This window comes from Jaculus jaculus, chromosome 9, assembly GCF_020740685.1.
Source record: "Jaculus jaculus isolate mJacJac1 chromosome 9, mJacJac1.mat.Y.cur, whole genome shotgun sequence".
Lineage (NCBI taxonomy): Eukaryota > Metazoa > Chordata > Mammalia > Rodentia > Dipodidae > Jaculus > Jaculus jaculus.
The window spans coordinates 71,325,057-71,350,058 of NC_059110.1; the positions used below are offsets into that span (position 1 = coordinate 71,325,057).

A 25,002-nucleotide genomic window follows, 5' to 3' on the forward strand; every position below is an offset into this window, starting at 1 on the left:
CCTGGTGTGCCCAGTCTCTCCTCCCTCCTCCCCCCCTTTCTCTCTCCCTCTTTCTCTGTCTGCTGCTGTCAAATAAATAAAAATTTTTTTACTTTTAAAATTTAAAATTTTTTTTTTTAAAAAGCCTACACACACACACACCTGACAAGATAGGAAGATAACTCAGTGGGTACTTGCTGTCGCAAGCATGACACTATAAGCTTAGATCCCCAGAATCCACATAAAGACAGATATAGGATGAAGCATGTGTAATCTCAAAGTTCATACACAAAGATGGGAAGCAAAGGCAGGAGAATCCCTGGGAGCTCATGGGCCAGCTCACCTGGTATATATATGCTATAGCTGTAGCAAACAAGAAGAGATCCAAAACCAAGGCAGAAGGCAAGGACAAACACCCAAGGTTGTACTCTGACCTCTACTTAGGCACCTGCTCTAGCTCGCTCGCTCTCTCTCACTCGCTCTCTCTCTCTCTCTCTCTCTCTCTCTCTCTCTCTCTCTCTCACACACACACACACACACACACACACACGATCACTTTATATACACAATCACTTTACATACACCAGATAAAAACTGATATGAGGTGTGGTGTTGTACACCTTTAATCCCAGAATTTAGGAGGCAGAAGACTGGTCCCAGTCAGAGGTCAGCCTAGGTTCCACAGTAAGATATATGAGAGACAGAGAGAAGACTGGCATATTAACCATTATTAATGACTCCTAAACTAGACTGTACTAACAATATATAAACTATGTAAAGGAAACATTAGCACAAAATGAAATTTATCAATATATAAAAAGGAACATAACTAATAACTGTATTAGAATATATAAAATGAGAGATTTTCTGACCCCAAGTTTGTGACCATGGGTTAACTTCCAGGTTTCACCTGTCATGTGATAAAAGCGCTCTTCCAGTTTCTTCAATTTCATTTCCTGCTGAGGTTTTAAAACATTCTCTAAGTATCTGCTGGCCTGTTCAAGAAAACAAAGTGAATGTTACTACTATGCATTACCGTCTCTAAAGATTTACATGTCTATAAAGTTACAAATCAGGAATAACTTAGAAACTGTTTTCACACTAATTCAGATTTTCCAAAATAAGTCATCTCTCCAGTTCTTCATTTCTTTATAAAATTCACATCTGTGCATAATGCAACTAAAAGCAAATGTTCTATCCTTCTGCTTATATGGCAGCTTGCCTACATTTTTTTTCCGTGTTTTCCACACAATACAAATGTAGCCAGAAAAAGCCAAGTGTGGTGGCACATGCCTTTAATCCCAGCACTCGGGAGGCAGATGTAGGAGGACTGCTGTGAGTTCGAGGCCACCCTAAGACTACATAGTGAATTCCAGGTCAGCCTGGACCAGAGTGAGACTCTACCTCAAACCCACCCCCCCCCCAAAAAAAAGCAACAACCAAAAAAAAAAAAAAAATACAAAACAAATGTAGCCAGAGCCACAGATACAACAGTACATATGCAACATCATCCCTGGCAATCAGGAGCTGATGTCAGGTCCTATAAGACATGATCTCCTTTGGAAAAGCATTGGTAAGATAAAAAATACTTTAAGGACTACAATGCCAGGAAGCCAGGTGTGGTGTGCGTGCAGCTGCCGGTCCAGTTATGCAGGAAGCTGAAGTAGGACTGCTTGAGCCCAGCAGTATGAGACCAGCCTGGGAAACATAGTAATCTTAAAATAAAACTAGGGAGCTGGAGAGCTGGCTCAGCAGTTACTGAGCTTGCCTATTACACCATCAGATCACCTTGCCCCCACAAATATCCAGGCACAGAAGGTCTAGTCTCTGGAAGAATAAACCAGGGAAACTGCATCACAGATGCCAGGCATGGTGGAGGGCAGAAGAGAATTCCAAAACAATGAGGGCATGTAAGATGAAGTCAAAGTGTGGGGATACAAACCTGTAATACCAGCACTAAGGAGGCTGTAGCCCAAGGTTGTTGAGGTTGAGGCCAGCCCAGGCTGCAAAATGAAACCTGATTCAAATATAATAAAAGCAATGTTTACACTGAAAAAGTGAGCTTTGGCACTCACGCGCTATCCCCAGAGGAAGGCAGCTTTCTGTGTCTTTTTCCCCACCCAGTGCTAAGCAAGCACTCTATCACTGGGCTACATGCACAGGCCTAGAAGAGCCTTCCCTAGACAAGGCAGATGGAAAGGTGAACCAAAGGACACGGAAGCAACTGAATTCCTCTCAAGCTTCCTACCGTGCTGCCACGGACAGACATCCTCCCAGGCTCGGCACACGTGCACATTCCAATTAGCTTCCTTTCCTCTTTCTTACTGAGGTGTAACTTACAGAAACATTAAAAACCACAGAGTCCAGGTACTTACTGACAAAATTTTATAAATGCACACACTTACATGGCATACAGAGTTGCCAATCAGCCTTGAGAGTATCCATCTTAAATATGAACGAGCTGAGCTAAGAAGTAGTAAATGATTAAGGAAAGTCTCCAACATGAAAAACAGATGAAAATAAACACAAAAGAAGCAACATTAGGAAATAAGAAAAATACCTAAACCAAAAGATATTTGGGGGCATTTGGTTTTTTTGTTTTGTTTTGTTTTTGTTTTTGTTTCTTCAAGGTAGGGCCTCCCTCTAGCCCTGGACCTGGAATTCAATATATAGTCAGGCTGGTCTCAAATTCCCAGCAATTCTCCTATCTCTTCCTCCCAAGTGCTGGGATTAAAAGCATGCACCAGGGTTGGTGAAATGGCTTAGTGGTTAAGGTGCTTGTCTGTGAAGCCTAAGGACCCATGTTCCATTCTCCAGGTCCCACATAAGCCAGATGCACAAAGTGACACAAGCGGACAAGGTTGCACATGTGTACAAGGGGGTGCATGCATCTGGAGTTTGATTGCACTGTCTGGAGGCTCTGGTGCATCAATTCTCTCTTACTCTTGCACTAAAAAGAAAAGGAGGGTTGCATTAAAAGGAGGGGGGCTGGAGGGATGGCTTAGCAGTTAATGCACTTGCCTGCAAATCCAAAGGACCCATGTTCGATTCCCCAGGACCCACATAAGACAGATGCACAAGGTGACGAATGAGTCTGGTGTTCATTTGCAGTGGCTGGAGGTCCTGGCACACTCATCTATCTCCCTCTTAAATAAATAAATAATCTTTTTTCTAAATTTTATTTATTTTCATTTATTTATTTACTCAAGAGCAACAGAGAGAGAGAATGGGCACACCAGGGCCTCCAGACACTGTAAAGGAACTCCAGATGCATGTGCCACCTTGTGCATCTGCCTTACATGGATACTGGGGAATTGAGCCTTGAACTGGCGTCCTTGGGCTTCACTATGTAGTGTCAGGGTGACCTCAAACTCACGGCGACCCTCCTACCTTCTGCTTCCTACATGCTGGAATTAAAGGCGTGTGCCACCACACCTGGCTAGTCTTTTTTTGTTGTTGTTAATGTGAAAGCGAGAGTGAGAGAGGAGGAGGGACAGAGACAGAATTGGCATGCCAGGGCCTCAGCCACTGCAATCAAACTCCAGATGCAGATGTGAGGGCAATCTGGCTGTGACATCTGTCACTCCATTGATCACCAGGATTGATTCAGCTGATCTGTCTGGCTAGGAGGGCATCCCCTTTCTCCCTCACCACTCCATGTGCATCCCTCCCCAAGCTGTGCACTCGATATGAGTAGCTGCGCTCCTCTGCTAGAACCTCCAGACAAGCTCCCCTTGTGCACATGTGCAACCCTGCATGCTTGTGTCACTGTGCATCTGGCTTATGTGGGACCTAGAAAGTCGAATATGAGTCCTTAGGCTTTGCAGACAAGTGTCAACTGCTGGGCCATCTCTCTGGTGCCAAACCTCCTTTTTAAGCAAATAATTCTATCTTCAGATAACAAAAAAAAATATTACATATGTAAAACAAGAACAAGATGTGCCAGGCATGGTGGCTCACACCTATAATTCCAGCACTTGGGACACTTTAGGCAGGAGGATTTCAAGTTTAAGGCCACCCTGGGCTGCAAGGTACAAACCTGTCTCAAAAAAGGAGGGCATGGTGGCTCATACCTTCAATCCCAGCACTTGGGAAGCAGAAGTAGGAGGATTGCCATGAGTCCAAGGTCAGTCTACGACAACATAGTGCATTCCAGAAAAGCCTGGACTAGAGCGAGACCCTACCTCGAAAAACCAAAAACTAAATAAATAATAATAAAGGAGGTCATTGGCCTAGAGTGGTGGCTTAGTGGTTAAGGCACTTGCCTGCAAAGCCAGGTTAGATTCACGAGGACTCATATACGCCAGATGCACAAGGTGGTGAATATGTCTGGAGTTCCTTTGCAGGGGCTAGAGACCCTGGTGTGCCCATTCTTTCTCTATCTGCTTTTTTCTCTCTCTCAAATAAATTTAAAAAAATAAATAAATAAAGCCGAGTGTAGTGGCACATACCTTTAATCCCAGCACTTGGGAGGCAGGGTAGGAGGATCACCGTGAATTCTAGGCCACCCTGAGACTACATAGTGAATTTCAGATCAGCCTGGGCTACGGTAAAAAAAAAAAAAAAAAGAAGAAGAAAGAAAAAGAAAATTAAGGGGGTTAGCCAGGGGTGGTGGCAGGCATGCACCTTTAATTCCAGTGCTCAGTAGGCTAAGGTAGGAGGATCTCTGAGTTTGAGGCCAGCCTGAGACTACATAGTGAATTCCAAGGAAGTCTGGACTAGAGTGAGACCCTGCCTCAGGGGAAAAAAAAAAGTTATCTTTTATCTGCTGAATTTTGTATCAATAAATGTTAAAAATCTTAGTACAAAGACAGCAAGATTTCAATTTTATTTTCATTTTTAAATGTATACATTTAAATGTATACATTTATACATTTTAAATGTATACATTTCATTTTTATTATTTATTTGAGAGTAACAGAGACAGAAAGAGGCAGAGAGAGAGAGAGAGAGAATGGGCACACCAGGGCTTCCAGCCACTGCAAACGAACTCCAGACGCGTACGCCCCCTTGTGCATCTGGCTAATGTGGGTCCTAGATAATCAAGCCTCGAACCAGGGTCCTTAGGCTTCACAGGCAAGCACTTAACCACTAAGCCATCTCTCCAGTCCAATTATGTAAACATTTTCATTGACAATTTTCATACATTGAATGTGTGTAGATTATTTGTATTATTTTTGCGTTGTTCTTAATTAATTAATTCTAAAAATTATGCTTTACCTTTTCACCCTGGGCCTCTTGTTGTTTTTTTCTGATAAGCTTTTGTCTTTTCTCATTCTTCTCTTCTTTGTCGTCTTCTGACATCAAAACATAAAAGTGCTTTTTAATTCATAGCATCAAAAAGTCAAACAGGGGCTACAAGATTGCTTAGTGGTTAAGGTGCTTTCCTGCAAAGCCTAAGGACCCAAGTTCAATTCCCCACTAGTGCATGAGTCCGAAGTTCATTTGCAGTGGTTGGTGGCCCTAGTGGGCCCATCCCAAACAAATAAATTAAAATTTTAATTTAAAAAAAAATTTCTCTGAAAACAGTTGATTTCAAGGTAGTCTCACTCTAGCTCAGGCTGAGAAAGAACTCACTCCGTAGCCCCTGGTGAGCCTCAAGCTCACAATAATCTCCTATCTCAGACTCTCCATTGCTGGGATCATAGGAGTTCCTTTGTAGTAGCAGGAGGACTTGGCATGCCCATTCTCTCTCTGCCTCTGTCTCTCTCTCTCTCTCGCTCTCGCTCTCGCTCTCGCTCCCTGTTTCCAAATAAGTAAATGTAACTATAATAAAAGTAAGTAACTATGAAGAAAGGGCTGTAGGGATGGCTTAGCGGTTAAGACTTTTGCCTGCAAAGCCAAAGGACTCAGGGTCGATTCCCCAGGACCCATGTTAGCCAGATGCACAAGGGGACGCACATATCTGGAGTTCATTTGCAGTGGCTGGAGGCCCTGGCATGCCCATTCTCTCTCTCTCTCTCTCTCTCCCTCTTTCTTTGTCAAATAAATTAATTAATTAAATTAAATATATATATATATATATATATTTTTTTTGGTTTTTCAAGGTAGGGTCTCACTCTAGCCCAGGCTGACCTGGAATTCACTATGGAGTCTCAGGGTGGCCTCGAACTCATGGCAATCCTCCTCCTCTGCCTCCCGAGTGCTGGGATTAAAGGCATGCGCCACCACAGCCGGCTAAATTAAATATATATTTTTTAAAACTATGAAATATAACTGCTGGGCGTGGTGACAAACATTTAAGCCCAGCACTCAGGAGGGGGCAGAGGTAGGAAGGTCGCTGTGAGTCCAAAGCCAAGCCGAGACTACATAGCCTATTCCAGGTCAGCCTCAGCTAGATTGAAACCTTACTTAGAAACCTGCCTCCAAAAAAATCAACCTTTCTAGAACTCAAAACTTTCTTACTCAAAAAGAAACAAAATTAACGTGCTGGAGGAATGGCTCGGTGGTTAAGGCAGTTGTCTGTAAAGTGTAAGGACTCAGGTTTAATTCCCCAATACCCACGTCAGCCAGGTGCACAAAGTGGAGCAGGCATCTGGAGTTTGTTTGCAGTAGCTAGAGGCCCTGGAGCACCCATTCTCTCCCCTTCCCTCCCTCCCTCCCTCCCTCCCTCCCTCTCTCTCTCTCTCTCTCTCTCTCTCTGCTTGCAAATAAATAAACAAATATATAAAAGAAACAAAAATAAGAAAAGCATGATTTTCTAAAATTAAAAGCATTAAATTATATATAAGAAATAAGTATGTAAATAAAAACTGCTGAAATAGCATAAAAATTTATCTTAATTTTAGTGATTAATGCATTTACTTTGTGGGTGTCGGTTAAGCTGGGTGCTGTGTTATTTGCCTGTCATCTTAGTACTTCAGAGGTTGAGGCAGGAAGATTACTAGTTCTAGGCCAACCTAAGATATAAGACCCTGTCTCAAAAACAAAACAAAAAGTTAAAATTCTTGTTGCTAATTCATAACTGCATAATTTAAAATTTTGTTTGTTTGTTTGTTTGAGGTAGGGTCTCACTCTAGCCCAGGCTGACCTAGAATTTACTATGTAGTCTCAAGATGGCCCTGAACTCATGGACTAGAACTCACTCTGTAGTCCCAGACTGACCTCAAACTTACAGCAATCCTCCTACCTCAGTCTCCCTAACAGTCACCACACCTAGATAACAATGTAACTTTTTTTTTAACGTTTGATGCAGATGCTGGAGGGCACAGGCCCCACCACCTCCCAGGTCAGTGCCATGCCTGTCAACCCTTGCCCTGGGGAAATCTCAAGGCCCACACAGCTGCCTCCTGCCTCTTTATCCCAGCCTGGCACTCTCAATGTAACTATTTTTGAGACAGGATCTCACTGGCTTGAAGCTCACTAATTAGACTAGCCTGGCTGGCCAGCAAGCTCCAGGAGCCCTCCTGTATCCAGTGGCTCTGGGATTAAAGGAGCACACCTTTAGGCCTGGCATTTCCAAGGATATTAAGAAACAAATTCAGGTCCTCTTCATGCTTTCAAGGCAAACACTTTATTGATAAAGCGATTTCCCAGGCCAAGGTTGAAAACATATATAAGAAAAACATACAGTTCTTCATAAACACTTTAATATTTATAGCCCATTGAAAAAAATCATCCCTGTAGTTATAACTCCATCTTCAAATTACACATCAAAATGAACAGTACAACAGTTCTTATTGTGGAAAACTGTAGGATGAACCAAGGAAAGAAATTAGAGTAGAAAAATGTGGAAGATGGCATAAATAATACTCTTACCTTTCAGATAAACTGGTGAAGATTTAAATAAGTTAAGCAATGATGTTGTCACAAAAATGATTATAGTAAGCAGAGCGAGCAGTAAGAATATTCGGCCACACAGCAACATGAGATCCTTAATTCCTTAGGGAAAAAAAAAATTAAATTAAACATATTTTTCTTCTCAGAGAGACAGAGAAGGAGCTGGCTGCTCTTGCCTAAAGGAGTTCCCTGAGTCTGTTTTTCCATAAACAACTCTGCTTAGGAAGGAGTTAACCCTTCTTAGAATTAAGATTCCTGGGCCTAGAGTGGTGGCTCATGCCTTTAATACCAAAAAGAGAGTCCTAGGAAGGACTGAAGCTGAACGTAGCACTGGTCAGTTAGCTCAGCCCCAAAAGAGGGCTGGTTAATTCAGCCTTCACTCAGCCATCTCCTTAGCCCCAATTTGGGTTTCCAGGTGGCCTTTAACCCATCCCATCCTGCCTTTGCATGGGCAGGAGTTCATACTCTTTCCTATTTCTTTTTCTTGATCTAATCAGATCTCTCTAAACTTTAAAAATAATGTTTGGGTTTTTTTTCTCAAAAAAAGGATCAAGAACTCCTATATTTTTTACTTTTTTTTAAAATATTTTTTGTTCATTTTTTATTTATTTATTTGAGAGTGACAGACAGAGAGAAAGACAGATAGAGGGAGAGAGAGAGAATGGGCGCGCCAGGGCTTCCAGCCACTGCAAATGAACTCCAGACGCGTGTGCCCCCTTGTGCATCTGGCTAACGTGGGACCTGGGGAACCGAGCCTCAAACCGGGGTCCTTAGGCTTCACAGGCAAGCGCTTAACCGCTAAGCCATCTCTCCAGCCCTCAGGTAGTTTTAATTAGAGACTTAGGCCCAGAGAGAACCAGGAGAAGCCACTTCACAAGAGCAAACTCTACACAGAGATGGAATTAGTAGTGTCTGATAGAGACTGATCTACAGTGTGCCCTGTTGCTCAAAGTCCAATGTGCTACCTGGATGGACTGACTCTGGATCTACCCTCCAAATCTACAAACCAGTCAGATCCTTCCCTTTATATGTACTATAAAGACTCTCGTCTTCTTTCTGTCTGGGCTTTTCCTCTTTGTGGAGATCTCTCTGGATTTCATCTCTTCTTCACTTGGGCCACAGGGACACACCTTAGTCTGGCTTCCCCCAGGTGGGGAGGGGGAACAGAGAGCATAACACTGTTTCTTGGTCTGGGGAACTCTTCTGCTTGCCTCTACTTTATAGGTTGGGGTAACCTCTCACTTTGGTTACATGCATGATTTTCCTCTGGTGTCTGAATCTACCATGTGCATGTTTCAATTACACTCTAGATCTACCACATGGGTGTTCTCACTAACTCCAGGCCTGCTAGTGATGTAATTTCCATAAACTTGGGATAACCATGAGTGTAATTCTCTTCATTACTCTTCTGAATTTCTCTTCTGAATTTCTGAGCCTCACCATTTCCCTCTTAACTGTCCTCCATGTGAAAGCACATGGAAGATGTGTTTTCCTTCTAATTCTCCTTACAGAAGCTCCTAAATTCTAAATTCTTTTTGTTGTTGTTTTTGTTTTTTCGAGACAGGGTCTCGGTCTAGCTCAGGCTGGCCTAGAATTCACTATGTAGTCTCAGGGTAGCCTTGAACTCTTGGTGATCCTACTACCTCTGCCTCCTGCGTGCTGGGATTGAAGGCATGCGCCACCACACCCGGCACAAGTTCCTAAATTCTATCCGCCACATGCTTGCAGCTTTACTCTAGTCTCTCTTTAAAAGCCTCAGTTTCAGGCTGGAGAAATGGCTTAGTGGTTTAAGGCACTTGCCTGCAAAGACTAAGGACTCAAGTTCAATTTCCCAGAACCCACATAAGACAGATGCCCAAGGTGGAGCATGTATCTGGAGTTCATTTGCAGTGGGCTGGAGGCCCTGTTGTGCACATTCTCTATGTCCTTCTTTCTCTCTCAAATAATTTTGTTTTGTTTTGTTTTTTTTTGTTTTGTTTTTCAAGGTGGGTGTCTCACTCTAGCTCAGGCTGACCTGAAACTCACTATATAGTCTCAGAGTGACTTCAAATTCATGGTGATCCTCCTACCTCTATCTCCCAAGTGCTGGGATTAAAGGCATGCGCCACCACACCTGGTAAAAATATTTTTTTTAAAAAGCCTCAGTTTCTTTTAGTGAGCGTTCCACGTGATGCAGCTTTAATCTCTCTTTAAAAGCCTCAGTTTCTTTTAAATCCCAATCTCCCTTAAATAAACCCTACAATACATGATTTACCCTAAACATACTTAATAATTGATAACTTACCCTTCTATGGTCTGTCTTTATTAATTCTTTGTTAAAGGTGACAGAACCCAAAACTTGGGGTTAATAAATTCTGAGGGACCCCTCATGAACCCAAAAAAAAACAAAAAATTTGCATCATATTTGGTGACCATGAAGGGACTACAGACGGAAAAATTATGAAAATATTTTTTTTGCTCTTTGCTCAGCCAAACTGAGCAGAAACGGTAGAGTTTTCCTGTCTTTCAAATGTTAATTAACAGATAACTAGCTCCAGGCTAAAATGGATTGTGGCTGGTACAAATTCATATGCTAACTTATTTGCTAGGTTCTTACTGGGAAAATCAAAGGATCACTTTTTATTTTATTTTTATTTATTTATTAGAGATCAAGAAAAAAAAATAGGTGTGCGAGGCTCTCTAGTCACTGCAAACGAACTCCAGGTTTGACTCCCAGAACTCACGTAAGCCATGTGCATCTGGGAGTCAAATCTAGGTCCTTAGGCTTCACAGGCAATAGCCTCAACTGCTAAGCCATCTCTCTAGTCCAAAAAGGATCATTTTGCCCTCTGGTTTTTCCTTACTGTCAAGAATAATAATTCTAGGTTTATCTCTATTCCTTCCTGCAATTTAAATGCTCATTTATATACTGTTGACTTTAACCTGTTTTTATACCTTTACAATGTTTTACACAAACATTTCATGTTAATTTACCATCTTTTTGTTGTTGTTGTTTCTTTGGTTTTTTTGTTTTTCGAAGTAGGGTCTCACTCTAGCCCAGGCTGACCTGGAATTCACTAGGGAGTCTCAGGTGGCCTTGAACTCAGAGCAATCCTCCTACCTCTGCCTCCCGAGTGCTGGGATTAAAGGCATGCGCCACCATACCCGGCTAATTTACCACCTTTAAACACAAGTCTTAGGGCTGGAGAGATGGTTTAGCAGTTAAAGCATTTGTCTGCGAAGTCTAAGGACTCAGGTTTGGTTCCCTAGTACCCACATAAGCCAGAGTATGTGTACGGAGTTCTTTGCAGTGGCTAGAGGACCTGTCATGCCCATTCTCTCTCTCTCATGAATACATAAATAAATTAAAAAATTTTTAACATAAGATTTAGATCACGCCCTAGTATTTAGGGAAAAAAAGTCTGATGTTTAAAAAAATGTAAGATTTGAACCAGGTATGGGATCCTTTTTAACCACAGCACCCAGATGTGCCAGAGTTTACCACTAATCCCAGCATCCAGGTGTGGCGGTGCACGCCTTTAAGCCCAACAAGATTTGTTCTCAAGTAATATAACCTTCATGTACAAGATAGCAAATTATTATAAATTAAGTCTGGTTGTCATTTTTCCTAGGTTCCATTTAAAGTATAAAGATTTTTGGTGACATAATTAATAAGGAAATTCTAAGTTTTTCTGCTAAGGATGGTTAACTCTTTGCTAAATTACTTGCTTCTCTGTCAACTGGTAATAAGTCAATTAGGTGTAGTTTCTCTTAATAGTTCTATTAAAAAAAAAAAAAAGATTACAAGAGAAATTTATAAAGACCAGAACTCACCAAAAATCAATTCCTTTAAACAGAGCTAAGATTTTTAGGCTAAGCCCAGATCCTATTTGGCAGGGGAGGGTCCATTATAGGCAGTTAGTTTAAGCAGGATCAAGATGGCCCTTAAAGGGAGGAACTTTACGATGTCACACCCTCCACATGCCTATTCTAGCTGGCTTGGCCTATCTCAGCTTGTCCCACCTGCTTCAGTCACAAGATTAATGTTTAGATTTCTCTTGAGCCCGCACCAGAGAACTACTAGTCTATACTTTTCTCTCTTGCCCTAGTCATCTAAAGTCACTTCTATCAGATTTGATTTTTAGTAGTCAAAAGGATAAGACTGGGGCTGGGGCTGGAGAGATGGCTTAGCAGTTAAGGTGTTTGCCTGCAAAGCCAAAGGACCTCGGTTCAATTTTCCCAGGACCCACAAAAGCCAGATGCACAAGGGGGCGCATGCATTGGCTGGAGGCCCTGGAACTCCCATTCTCTCTCCCTCTCTCTGCCTCTTTTTCTCTCTCTCTCAAATAAATAAATAAATAGTAAATTAAAAAAAGAAAAGGAGCCGGGCATGGTGGCACATGCCTTTAATCCCAGCACTCCGGGAGGCAGAGGTAGGAGGGTCACAAGGACATCCTGAGACTACATAGTGAATTCCATGTCAGCCTGAACTAGGGTGAAACCCTACCTCGAAAAACTGAAAAAAAAAAGGATAATATTGGTAAAGTAGATCCTAAAGCACCTAATCAGGTTACAAACTCCTCAAAGTATATCACAACCACCAGGCTTGCTTACAGCTTATACAAGACTAATAAAAGGTACTATCAGAATAACCCTTCCTAAAAAGAGAATGGTTGATTAAGTTTACAAAACATCTGGGATATCAAAGACTTAAAAGTTCCACCAGAGGCTAAAACCTAACTTAAAACCCAGACAAGTCAGTAAAGAGAAGCCCAGGCCCAGACTCCTCCCATGCAAGGAGATGGGAGAAAAACCCTCCCTTTCATTTAAGATGTGAGAATTTGGCTCCAAGATAGCTCTAAAGTCACCACTAGATGACATGCTTAAAACTAGACTCCGAATCGATGAGCCTCAGAAAAAGGCTTTAGCTTTTTCTATCAAGAAGTCTGGCTGCAGGGCTGGGGGGGCATGGTGGGGCACGCCTTTAATCCCAGCACTCGGGAGACAGAGGTAGGAGGATCACTAGGAGTTCGAAGCCACCCTGAGACTACATACTGAATTCCAGGTCAGCCTGAGCTAGAGTGAGACCCTACCTCAAAAAAAAAAAAAAAAAAAGACATGAAGCTAACAGAACTCCAAACAGACTGGACCAAAGAAAAAAAACTTCCAAAAGACATCGTCATTAAAACTCTAAACAAAAAAAAAAAACAAAAAGACTGCTAAAAGCAGCAGAAGAGAAACAACACACTACAAACAAAAGCAATCCCATCAGAATTACCTCAGATTATTCAACAGAAATCCTGAAAGGCAGAGGGCCTGGAATGGAGTAGTTCAAAGACTGAAAACTAAGGCTTCCAACCCAAGCTACTGTATCTGGAGAAAGTATCCCTCATAATAGATGGTGAAAGGAAAATGTTCCATGATAAAAGTCATCTCTATAATTATATAAACACAAAGTCAAACCTACAGACAATACTTCAGGGAATTCTCCACACAGAGAAGTCAAGACAACCAATTTCAAGAGCCTTCAAAATGAGCCAGGCATAATGGCACATGCCTTTAATTCCAGCACTCAGGAAGCAGAGGTAGGAAGGTCACCGTGAGTTCAAGGCCACTTTAAGACTATGTAGTAAATTCCAGGTCAGCCTGGATTAGAATGAAACCCTACCTTGTGCAGGGTGGGGGTAAAGGGGGGGGAGGGAAGAAGATCACAATAACCAAAACTAGAGCAGACTCAAAAAAATATACAATCCAAGAAAACACCAAACTCCATAAAGCACCTCAATATGGCAGGGATTAAATCAAACTTTAAATATTATATATAACCTCATAAACTTAAATATTAATGGTCTTAATTCACCCATCAAAAATCACAAGTTTTAGGGCTGGAGAGATGGCTTAGCAGTTAAGCGCTTGCCTGTGAAGCCTAAGGATTCCAGTTCAAGGCTCAATTCCCCAGGACCCACATTAGCCAGATGCAAAGGGGGCGCACGCATCTAGAATTCGTTTGCAGTGGCTGGAGGCCCTGGCACGCCCATTCCTCTTTCACTCTCTGCCTGCCTGCCCACCCCTCCTTCCCTCCCCCCACCCCCGTCACTCTCAAATAAATAAATAAATAAAAATTAAAAAAAAAACACACAAGTTATGAACCAGGTGTCACAATGGCACACATCTTTAATCCCAGCACTCGGGAGGCACAGATAGGAGGATCTCTGTGAGTTCAAGGTCACTCTGAGACTACATAGTGAATCCCAGGTCAGTCTGGGCTAGAGTGAGAGGCTACCTCAGAAAAAAAAAAGAAAAAAAAAGTTAACAGACTGGATCAGAAAAACAGACACTTCTATCTGCTATCTTCAAGAAACCTACCTCACCACTAAAGACAGACACCACTTCAGGATAAAAGGATGAAAAACGATATTCCAAGTAAATGGAAATAAACAAGCAGGTATTGCTATATTATTACCTGATAAAGTAGACTTCAAACCAAAAATAATCAAAAAGGACAAAGAAGGCCACTTCTTACTCATCAAGCAAATGATCCAACAAGAGGACATTACAATCATAAATCTACATGCACCAAACACAGCTGCACCATAGTTTATAAAAACAACAAAATAGAAATAAACACCAATACCATCATAATTGAGACTTCAATACTCCAGTATTATCAATACAGAGATCATCTGAGCAGAAAATCAACAAGGAAATAATAGAGCTCAATAGCACCATAGATCAACTGGACCTAGCCAACATCTACAGAACATACTACCTAAAAGATACAGAATGTACATTCTTCTCAGCATCCTAGTGAAATTTCTCCATAATAGATCATATATAAGGCCATAAAGCATGCCTCATAAATTCAGGCAAATTGATGTACCTTATTGCATTATATCAGATCACAATGCTTTAAAGCTAGAAAATAACAAGAAACATATCAAGAATTCCACCAGCTCCTGGAGACTGAACAACATACCTGTAAGCAATGAGTGAATGAGTAGTGGGGAAAAAAATCAAAGAAGAAATTGTAAAATTTCTAGAATTGAATGATAATGAGAACACATCTTACCAAAACTTATGGGTCATAATGAAGGCAGGCCTAAGGGCCAAATAATTCCATTTCTATCAACTTCACGATTTTCCTTATCAATTTTATTTCCAACTAGCATGTTTACTATGTCGTTTCTTGTACAGTATGTTTCCAATTCATTTAACCAATTATCCAGTTTAACAAAGGTGTCTCTTCTTGTGACATCATAGACTAATATAACACCTTGTGCACCTCTGTAATAGCTGGGAGTTAATGTTCTAAACCTCTCTTGACCAGCAGTATCCCATATTGCAAGTTTAGCCTTATTTCCATCCACAGAAATTGTTTTCACCTTAAAGTCAACACCTATTGTTGCTGCAAGTTCTGGATCAAAAGTATCATCATCAACCTCAAGAGCAGGCTGGACTTGCCCACCCTGCTCTTGCCGATGATGAGGATCTTCAGTGTGGTCAACACATCCTCGTCCATGCTGAGCCCTCTCCACTCCGCTCCGGCCGCTCACCCAGCTCCTAATTCCAAATTAATAACCTAACCATCCACCTAAAAGTATAAGAAGAATCAAACCTAAAAAGCTCCAGAGAAAAAGAAATAATCAAGATCAGAGCACAAATTGAGTTGAAAACTAAAACTTAAAAAAAAAAAAATTAAAAAAACTGATGAAACAAAGAGCTGATTCTTCAAAAAAAAATAAATAAATAAACAAGATTCTAGATGTGGTGGTGCACGCCTTTAATCCCAGCACTTGGGAGGCAGAGGTAGGAGGATCACCATGAGTTTGAGGCCATCCTGAGACTATATAGTGAATTCAAGGTCAGTCTGGGCTAGAGCAAGACCCTACCTCAAAAAACTAAAAAAAAAAAAAAAAAACAATGGAACACTCAGGAGCCATAGATTGTTGAAAATTTTCAGTGCCAGGGATGGGATATCTTCCAGTGAGTTGTTGGCCAGAGAGATCCCTGATGCCCCCAAAGCACTATAGGCCATTGCCGAGGCCCTTGGTTTCCCACCAGGAATAGATAGATGGTAAGACCCTATTGCTGAAGACTCCACATACTTGGGCTGCAAGGCCACTGAGAAATCTTACTGGATCTGAACCGATAACCTCCTCCATGTAGACCAGTTGACAGAAAGCTGGAAGAAGTCATTCTGCATGCAGTTCAATGGGAAAAAGAGAAATCACCAGTGAAGATACTCATCAGTGGACCCTGCAAGCCTTATAATTGGCCAGCCGGGCCAAATGAGCCAACAGGTTCACTAGTGGCACATCTATTATGGGGGAAACCAACTGCCCTCTAATTGGACTGGAGGCCTACTCCATGGGAAGGGAGTACATCCCTGATACTGAAAACTTAAAACAGGGGTAGTCATGAGCCCTAGGGGTGTAACGTCTGCTGTTGTCTGGCCAAATGTATATACTATGCTTATCAAACTTCCCAGTAAGCACTTCTGTTAATGTTCACACCCTTATATTAATGCTTCTCTCACTTTTGGTTGAGAATCTTCTCTTTTCAGATGGCAGTGACCTTGGGACAACTCAAAAGGTATCACAGTGATGGAAAGAAATGACCGCAGCGCTCAGTACTGCAATATCTGTATCATACCTTCCAAGGCTCAGGGTCTAATGTGGAAGAGGTGGCAGAAAGAATGTAAGAGCCAAAGGAATGGCAGGACTCCATACAACATCATTCCTCCAGACACAAAATGGCCTGGATATCCATGGCCTCACAGTGCCTGACACTACCTCCATAAGACCATCATAAGAGGAGGAAAAGATCAAGACATCAAAAGTAAAAGAGAGACTGGGCTGGAGAGATGGCTTAGCGGTTAAGCGCTTGCCTGTGAAGCCTAAGGACCCCGGTTCAAGGCTCGGTTCCCCAGGTCCCACGTTAGCCAGATGCACAAGGGGGCGCATGCGTCTGGAATTCGTTTGCAGAGGCTGGAAGCCCTGGCGCGCCCATTCTCTCACTTCCCTCTATCTGTCTTTCTTTCTGTGTCTGTCACTCTCAAATAAATAAATAAATAAAAATAAAAAAATTAAATTTCCTTTAAAAAAGTAAAAGAGAGACTAATTGAGATGGAGAGGGGGTATGATGGAGAGTGGAGTTTCAAAGAGGTAAGTGGGGGGAGGGAGAGTATTACCATGGGGTATTTTTTATAATCATGGAAGTTGTTAACAAAAAAAATTTTAATTTAAAACTCAAAAAATAACTTAAAAAAAAAGAAAAAGGAAAGAAGATTGATAAACCCCTAGCCAATATGATCAAGCAAAATAAGAGAGAAGTCTCAAATTAACAAAATCAGAAATGAAAGGGAGAAGTTACACCAGACATCAATAAAACTGGAAGAATCATCAGGACATACTTCCAAAACCTCTACTCCACAAAATTGGATATTCTGGAAGAAATGGATGAATTCCTAGTCACATACTACCTACCAAAAGTAAACTCAGAGCAGATTAATCTCCTAAACAAACCTATTACAACCATGGAGACTGAAAAGGTAATCAGAAACCTCCCCCATGGGTTAGAGGGATGGCTTAGGGGCTAACGTGTTTACCTGCAAAGCCAAAGGACCCAGGTTCAATTCCCCAGGACCCACGTTAGCCAGATACACAAGGGGATGCACATGTCTAGAGTTCATTTGCAGTAGCTGGAGGCACTGGCGTGCCCATGCTCACTCGCACGCACTCTCTCTCTCTCTTCCTCTCTCTCCCTCTTTCTCTGTCAAATAAATAAATAAATAAAATATTTTTTTAAAAAAACCTCCCTCAAAAGAAAAGTCTAGAACTAAATGGCTTCTGAGCCAAATTCTATCAAAACTTCACTGAAGAGCTTAAACCAATTTTTCTCAAACTATTTCACATAATCGGATAACAGGGAATGCTCCCCAACATCTCTTATGAAGCTAGCATCACCCTAAAGCAAAAACCAGACAGAGATACAATGAAAAAAAGAAAACTATAGGCCTATATATCCCTGATGAACTTAGATGGAAATATCCTGAATAAAATCCTTGCAAAATGAATTTAACAACACATCAAAAGCATTATCCACCCTGATCAAGTAGGCTTTATCCCAGGGACTCAGGAATGATTGAACACATGGAAATTGGTCCATAGCCCAAACTAGAACAGACTCAAAAAAGTACACAATCTAAGAAAACAACAAACCCACATAAATAATCTTAATCAGAAGAACCACATGATCATTTCAATAGATACATAGAAGGCCTTCGACAAAATACACCACTTCATGATCTAAACAGAAAAAATAGGACTGGGTTTCTTCCAATCAAGACTTCAGATCAGTTCCTGGCTATCTGTTCCCAGTGCATGCAGGCCTTGGATCTTTGATCTGACTCTACTGTTGGTAAGTCTATGCTTTCACCTGCACAGGCAAAGGTTGGTGGTCTGGGCTGGAAGATGAGAAACTCCAAGGTAGAGGGGATAGGAATGCCATGTGGCGGGGGGTGGGGGTGGGGGGAAGGCTGGGGACAAAAACTGAACAGAGAATAGGCATGGACGGTTTATATCTCAACACAATAAAGGCTATATGTAAAGCACCTAAAGCCCAAATAATATTTAATGGGTAAAGACTCAAGGAGTTCCCACTGGAAATGGGAACAAGACAAGGGTGCGCAGTCTCACCACTGCTCTTCGGTATAGTACTAGAAGCCCTACCCAAACAATAAGACAGAAGAAAGAAATAAAAGGGATCCAAACTGGGAAGGAAGAAGTCAAATTAATCCTATTTGCAGACAACATGATCCTATACATAAGTGACCCAAAATCTCCGTCTCAAAACTTCTAAAATTCCTTCAGCAAAGTGGCGGGATGCAAATCAACACAGAAAAAACAATAGTCTTTCTATATGCAAAGCACAAATGTAAAGAGAAACCAGAAAGATAAAAAAGAAATCAGCATGGTTGTCCCATTTTCAATAGTCACAAAAAAGTTAAATACCTTGGAATAACACTAACCAAGGGTGTGAAAGACCTATATAATGAAAACATAAAAACACTCAAGAAGAAGGGGCTGGAGAAATGGCTTAGCGGTTAAGCGCTAGCCTGTGAAGCCTAAGGACCCCGGTTCGAGGCTCGGTTCCCCAGGTCCCACGTTAGCCAGATGCACAAGGGGGCGCACGCGTCTGGAGTTCGTTTGCAGAGGCTGGAAGCCCTGGCGCGCCCATTCTCTCTCTCTCCCTCTAACTGTCTTTCTCTCTGTGTCTGTCGCTCTCAAATAAATAAATTAATTAATTAATTTAAAAAAAAAAACACTCAAGAAGGAAGTTGAGGAGTATTTAAGCAGATGGAAAGACTTCTTGTGTTGATTTGATTCAGGTGTCCCCCATAAACTTACGTGTTCTGTATGTCCCCAGCTAACAGCAACTTGGGAAGTATATTGTTGGGGGCAGACTTACAGGTAATTTAGCCAGCTTCTTCTTGCCAGTGTTTGGCACACTCTCCTGTTGCTATTTCTATTTGACGTTGGTGAGGAGATGATGTCCACCCTCTGCTCATGCCATTGTTTCCCCTGCCATCATGGAGCTTCCCCTCAAGTCTTTAAGCCAAAATAAGCCCTTTTTCCCACAAACTGCTCTGGTGCTTTCTGCCAGAAACGCATGCTCCTGCATAGGTAGAATTAATAATGTAATAATGTAAAAAGGGTAATTCTTTTTTTTGGTTTTGTTTTTTTGAGGTAGGGTCTCACTCTAGCCCAGGCTGGCCTGAAATTTACTATATAGTCTCAGGGTAGCCTTGAACTCATGACAATCCTCCTACCTCTGCCTCCCGAGTGCTGGGATTAAAGGTGTGCACCACCACACCCAGCTGAAAATGGCAATTTTATTAAAAGTAATATACAGATTTAATATAATACCAATAAAAACCTCAGTGTCATTCTTCACAGAGATAGAAAAAAATGTTCTCAAAATTCATATGGAATGGCAGCAGGATTTGGATATCCAAGCATATCCTCAGCAAAAGAAACACCTCTAGATTTATCACCATACCCAATCTAAAGCTATATTATAAAGGCACAGTAACAAAAACAGCATGGTACTGGCATAAAAACAGAAATATAGACCAATGGAACATAATTGAAGACCCAGACCTTAAATCAAGCAACTACAGCTACCAGATCTTTAACAAAGGTGCCAATAATGGAGACTGAAGAAAGGACAGCATCTTCAAGAAATGGTGCTGGACAAATTGGACACATAGAAAAAAGAAACTAGACCCACTCATCTCTCCATATACAAAAATCAATTCCAGCCAGGCATGGTGGTGCACACCTTTAATCCCAGCACTCGGGACGCAGAGGTAGGAGGACTGCCGTGAGTTCGAGGCCACCCTGAGACTCCATAGTGAATTCCAGGTCAGCCTGGGCTCGAGTGAGACCCTACCTCGAAAAACAAAAACAAAAACAATCAATTCCAAATGGAATAAAGATCTCAATATAAGACCTGAAACTCTTCTACTACTGGAAGAAAAAACAGGAGGAACTCTCCATGATATAGGAGTGGCGAAACACTTCCTGAACAAAACCCCTATGGCCCCAGAATTTTTTAAAAAATCACTTAACCAATGGGACCTTATGAAGCTAAAAAGTTTTTTGCACAAACAGACCACAATTAGAGCCAATAGACCACCCACAGAATGAGAGAAAATTTTCACCAGTTAAACCACTGACAGAGGCCTAATACCTAAAATCTACAAACAACTCAAAAAATTAAACAATAAAAAAAAAATCAAACAACCCACTCAAAAAATGGGGTAGAGAGCCAGGCACAGTGGTGCACGCCTTTAATCCCAGCACTCAGGAGGCAGAGGTAGGAAGATTGCTGTGAGTTCAAGGCCACCCTAAGATGACAAAGTAAATTCCAGGTCAGCCTGGGCTAGAGTGAGACCCTACCTCAAAAAAAAAAAAAAAAAAAAAAAGAGAGGGGAGGTAAACAGCCAGGTATGGTGGCACATACCTTTAATTCCAGCACTCGGGAAGCAAAGGAACATGGTGAATTTGAGGCCACCCTGAGTCTGCAGCCTGGACTAGAGTGAGACCCTACCTTGAAAGAAAACAAAACAAAAGAATCATACAACAAACAAGGTGTGGTAGCACATACTTTTAATCCCAGTACTCAGGAGGCAGAGGTAGGCAGATTGTGAATTCAAGGCCAGCCTGAGACTACATAGTGAATTCCAGGTCAGCCTGCGTTAGAGTGAGACTCTACCTCGAAAAACCAAAAAAATAGAAAATAAAAAATCAAACACCAACAAATATTGGCAAGGATGTGGGGAAAGAGCCTCATTTGCTACGGTGGGAATGTAAACTTGTACAACCACTATGGAAATCAATAGATTCCTGAAAAAGATGAATGTAGAACTACTAAGAGACCAGACCCAGTTATTCCCTTACTAAGCATTTACCCTACATGTCCCACGCCTCACTATAGAGATAAAATGATGCAGACGGGTGTGGTGGTACATGCCTTTAATTCCAGCACTTGGGAGGCATAGATAGGAGAATCTCCATGAGTTCCAGGCCACCCTGAGACTACATATAGTGAATTCCAGGTCAGCCTGGGCCAGAGTGAGACCCTACCTTGAAAAACAAAAAAACAAACAAACAAACAAAAAAGATGCAATAAAATCTGTAGTAAAATGGACAGACCTGGAACAGATCATACTCAGCAAACACACACAATCACAGGAAGACAAATACATGTTCTCACTCATGTATGCTCCTAACAGCTTGAGTTGCTGACATACCTGGATAGGCAACTTGACACCCAGACAATAGGGATGGAAGGGTTTGGGGGAGAAAAAAACACAAAACTACACCCAAATGAACTGGTACCATAGAAACCTTTTTCTTTGAAGGTAGACTGAAAGACTTAACCCTCAACAGAAGTATGGGGAGCATCTGAAAAGAAGGCCCTTGGTGAGGGTACGATAAAGCCTAACCTTAGGACTTCCGGTTAAGATGGCGGCGTAGGTACCACGCCAAAGCAGCCTAGGGGGGGAAAAGACCAAAAAAAACTCAGCAAAATACACACTTTTACTAAAAAGTGAGGTGTATAGGAAGTTGAGGCGGCAGCGGAGAAGTAGAAGAGTTCCAGAGCATCCAGAGCCTGCACAGGCGGGAACAGCGGCTCCGGGGCGGCTCGGCTACCCGCCGCAATCGCGGAGCGGCAGAAAACCGCCGGACTCTCGGCTCGAGCCGCAGGACAAGCCAGGTGCGGGAATTTCCCCTCACACCGCGCTCTCCGCAACTCGGGAAACGTGAGGGGAGAGCGGCAGCGAGCAACGGAGGGAGGAGCAGACCGCGAGGTAAAAGCACACGTGGAGAAGCGATACAACCAGAGCAGCCACGGCTCCCTCCCCTCCCCCGCCGCCTGAACCCAGCTCCAGCGAACACAGCAGCGGCCCGGGACCCGGCCACGCCAACTTGGGCTGACGGCGGGACACAAGCAGGAGCAGAATTCGGCAGCAACTTCAGCGGCTCCAGCACCGGTACCAGTGGCCCCAGCAGCAGCGGACCCAGGAGCGGCAGCGGTGGCAGATCCCGCAGCAGCGGCTTCGGGGTGAGCAGCAGCGGTGGACACGGCAACGGCAGCTTCAGCAGCGGTGGGGGCTCCGGGGGTGGCAGCTACAACAGCTGCAGAGGCGGCAGCAGCGGCTCAGTTTGCCCCGTAGGAAAAGCAAGTGCCCAGCTCCAGAAATCAGAACAGCAGCCCGACGACCCAGGCAGCAACTTGACTGAGACCACAATCACCCAAGGTAACTGGGATTGCACCAGGGAAGGGTCTCACTTGGTCACAAGCTGACTTGGATACCTCAACAGACCAGAAATCTAAACCTCTTTGTTGATAGAGGATCTGGTCATTATAATAACTACTCTTGCATACATACTCGGGGCTGTTTTTGATGGAATGGGTACAGTGTTTAGTTAAATTTTAGAATCTACCAGTATATTATTCCACTCAGCCTGCTTGTATACTCCTATAGCAGGGAAACTCAACCCCTAAGAACATCTTTGTAGATACTCTGAGAGTCTTAAGAGCCACACCTAATACCTTAAGGTCCTACCCTGAAAATATATTACATCAAATCAATTGATACAGCTAAGAATACACAGCTAGCTAGAAAATCCAAGCATTAACTTAATCCAAGATGCAAAAATATATACATTATAACACAAGAAACACTAAAAAGCAAGACGATATAAATCCACCTAAAAGTATTAATGCATCAGAAATGTCCTCCAGTGAGAAAGAGTTAGAGGAAATGCCTGAGAAAGAGTTCAAAAGAATAATTATAAATATGTTCAAAGAGGTCAAAGAACACATGAAAACAATCAAAGAAGAAATCAAAGAGGAAATCAAAGGAATCAAAGAAGAGGCAGGACACCAATTTAATGAAATAAAGAAGGCAATACAAGACATAAATAGAGAAATAGAAATAATAAAGAAAAACCAGTCAGAATTACTAGCAATGAAGAACACATTTAATGAAATAAAAAACTCTGTAGAAAATCTCACCAGTAGGATGGATGAGGGAGAGGACAGAATATCTAAGCTAGAAGATCAGGTGGCAGACCTAATGCAGTCCAACAAAGAGAAAGACAAACTTATAGAAAAGTATGAGTGGGAATTTCAAGATATTCGGAACAATATGAAAAGATCCAATATAAGAATTCAGGGCATAGTAGAAGGAGAAGAACTCCACTCCAGAGGCATAGTAGGCATCTTCAACAAAATCATAGAGGAAAATTTTCCCCAAATTGGGAAAGAGGTGCCAATACAGATACAGGAAGCCTTTACAACCCCAGCCAGACAAAACCCAGAAAGAAACTCTCCTCGCCACATTATACTCAAACTTCCAAACACACAAACCAAAGAAAAAATATTGAAAGCAGTTAGAGAGAAAAATCAAGTTACCTACAAAAGCAAGCCCATCAGGATTACAGCAGATTATTCAACACAAACTTTTAAAGCCAGAAGGGCCTGGAGTGATATATTCCAAGTTCTGAAAGATAACAACTGTCAACCAAGGTAACTTTATCCTGCAAAGTTATCCATCCAAATAGATGGAGAAATAAAGACATTCCATGACAAAAGCAGGTTAAAGGAATATCTGAAGACAAAACCAGCTCTACAGAAAATACTTAATAGAATCCTCCATGCTGAACAAAAGGAAAAGCACACATATAAGGAACCTAGAAAAAACCAGCCACACTCAAATACCAGTTAACAGAAGAGAGCACAGGTAGAACAAGTAACACACACACACACACACACAAATGGCAAACATAAATACACACCTTTCAATAATATCTCTTAATATCAACGGTCTCAATGCCCCAACGAAAAGACATAGATTTGCAGACTGGGTTAAAAAGCAGGATCCTACAATTTGTTGTCTTCAAGAAACTCACCTTTCTACAAAGGATAGACATTATCTTAGGGTGAAAGGTTGGAAGACGGTGTTTCAAGCAAATGGGCCTAGAAAACAAGCAGGGGTTGCTATCCTAATATCAGACAGGGGGGACTTTAGTCTGAAGTTAGTCAAAAAAGATAAGGAAGGTCACTTTATATTGATTAAGGGCACACTACAACAGGAGGACATTACAATCCTAAACATATATGCACCTAACATGGGGGCTCCCAAATTCGTCAAACAAACACTATTAGAACTAAGGTCACAGATAACACCAAACACGGTGGTGGTGGGTGACTTTAACACCCCACTCTCATCAATTGACAGGTCATCCAGGGAAAGAATAAACAGAGAGGCATCTGGATTAATGAGGTCATAGAAGGAATGGACATAACAGATATATACAGGACATTTCATCCAAAGGCTGCAGAATATACATTCTTTTCAGCAGCACATGGAACATTCTCTAAAATAGACCATATATTAGGACACAAAGCAAATCTTAACAAATTCAGGAAAATTGAAATAATTCCTTGCATTCTATCTGACCACAATGGAATTAAACTACAAATCAGTAGCAAGAAAGGCTATAGAGCATACACAAAATCATGGAAGCTAAACAATACACTACTAAATGATGAGTGGGTCAATGAAGAAATCAAAAAGGAAATCAAAAAATTTATAGAGTCAAATGATAATGAGAACACAACATACCAAAATCTCTGGGACACAATGAAGGCAGTTCTAAGAGGTAAATTTATAGCCTTAAGTGCCTATAT

At 41.9% G+C, this 25,002-nt stretch overlaps 1 protein-coding gene and 1 pseudogene across 2 annotated transcripts in view; both read right to left on the reverse strand.

Moving 5' to 3' along the window:
• Ubxn8 (UBX domain protein 8) overlaps nucleotides 1-25,002 on the reverse strand; it is a 60,717-nt gene that overhangs the window by 25,239 nt on the left and 10,476 nt on the right. The window contains exons 2-4 of one of the 2 annotated variants that reach the window (XM_045158788.1): nucleotides 7,738-7,860; nucleotides 5,200-5,273; nucleotides 852-974 (exon numbers count right to left, since the gene is read on the reverse strand). In XM_045158788.1, coding sequence (XP_045014723.1) covers nucleotides 852-974; nucleotides 5,200-5,273; nucleotides 7,738-7,860 — 320 coding nt within the window. Of the gene's footprint in view, nucleotides 1-851; nucleotides 975-5,199; nucleotides 5,277-7,737; nucleotides 7,861-25,002 lie in introns of both variants that reach the window. The other variant, XM_045158787.1, reaches the window with a different exon arrangement.
• Nucleotides 14,820-15,256, reverse strand: LOC101613378 (annotated as a pseudogene).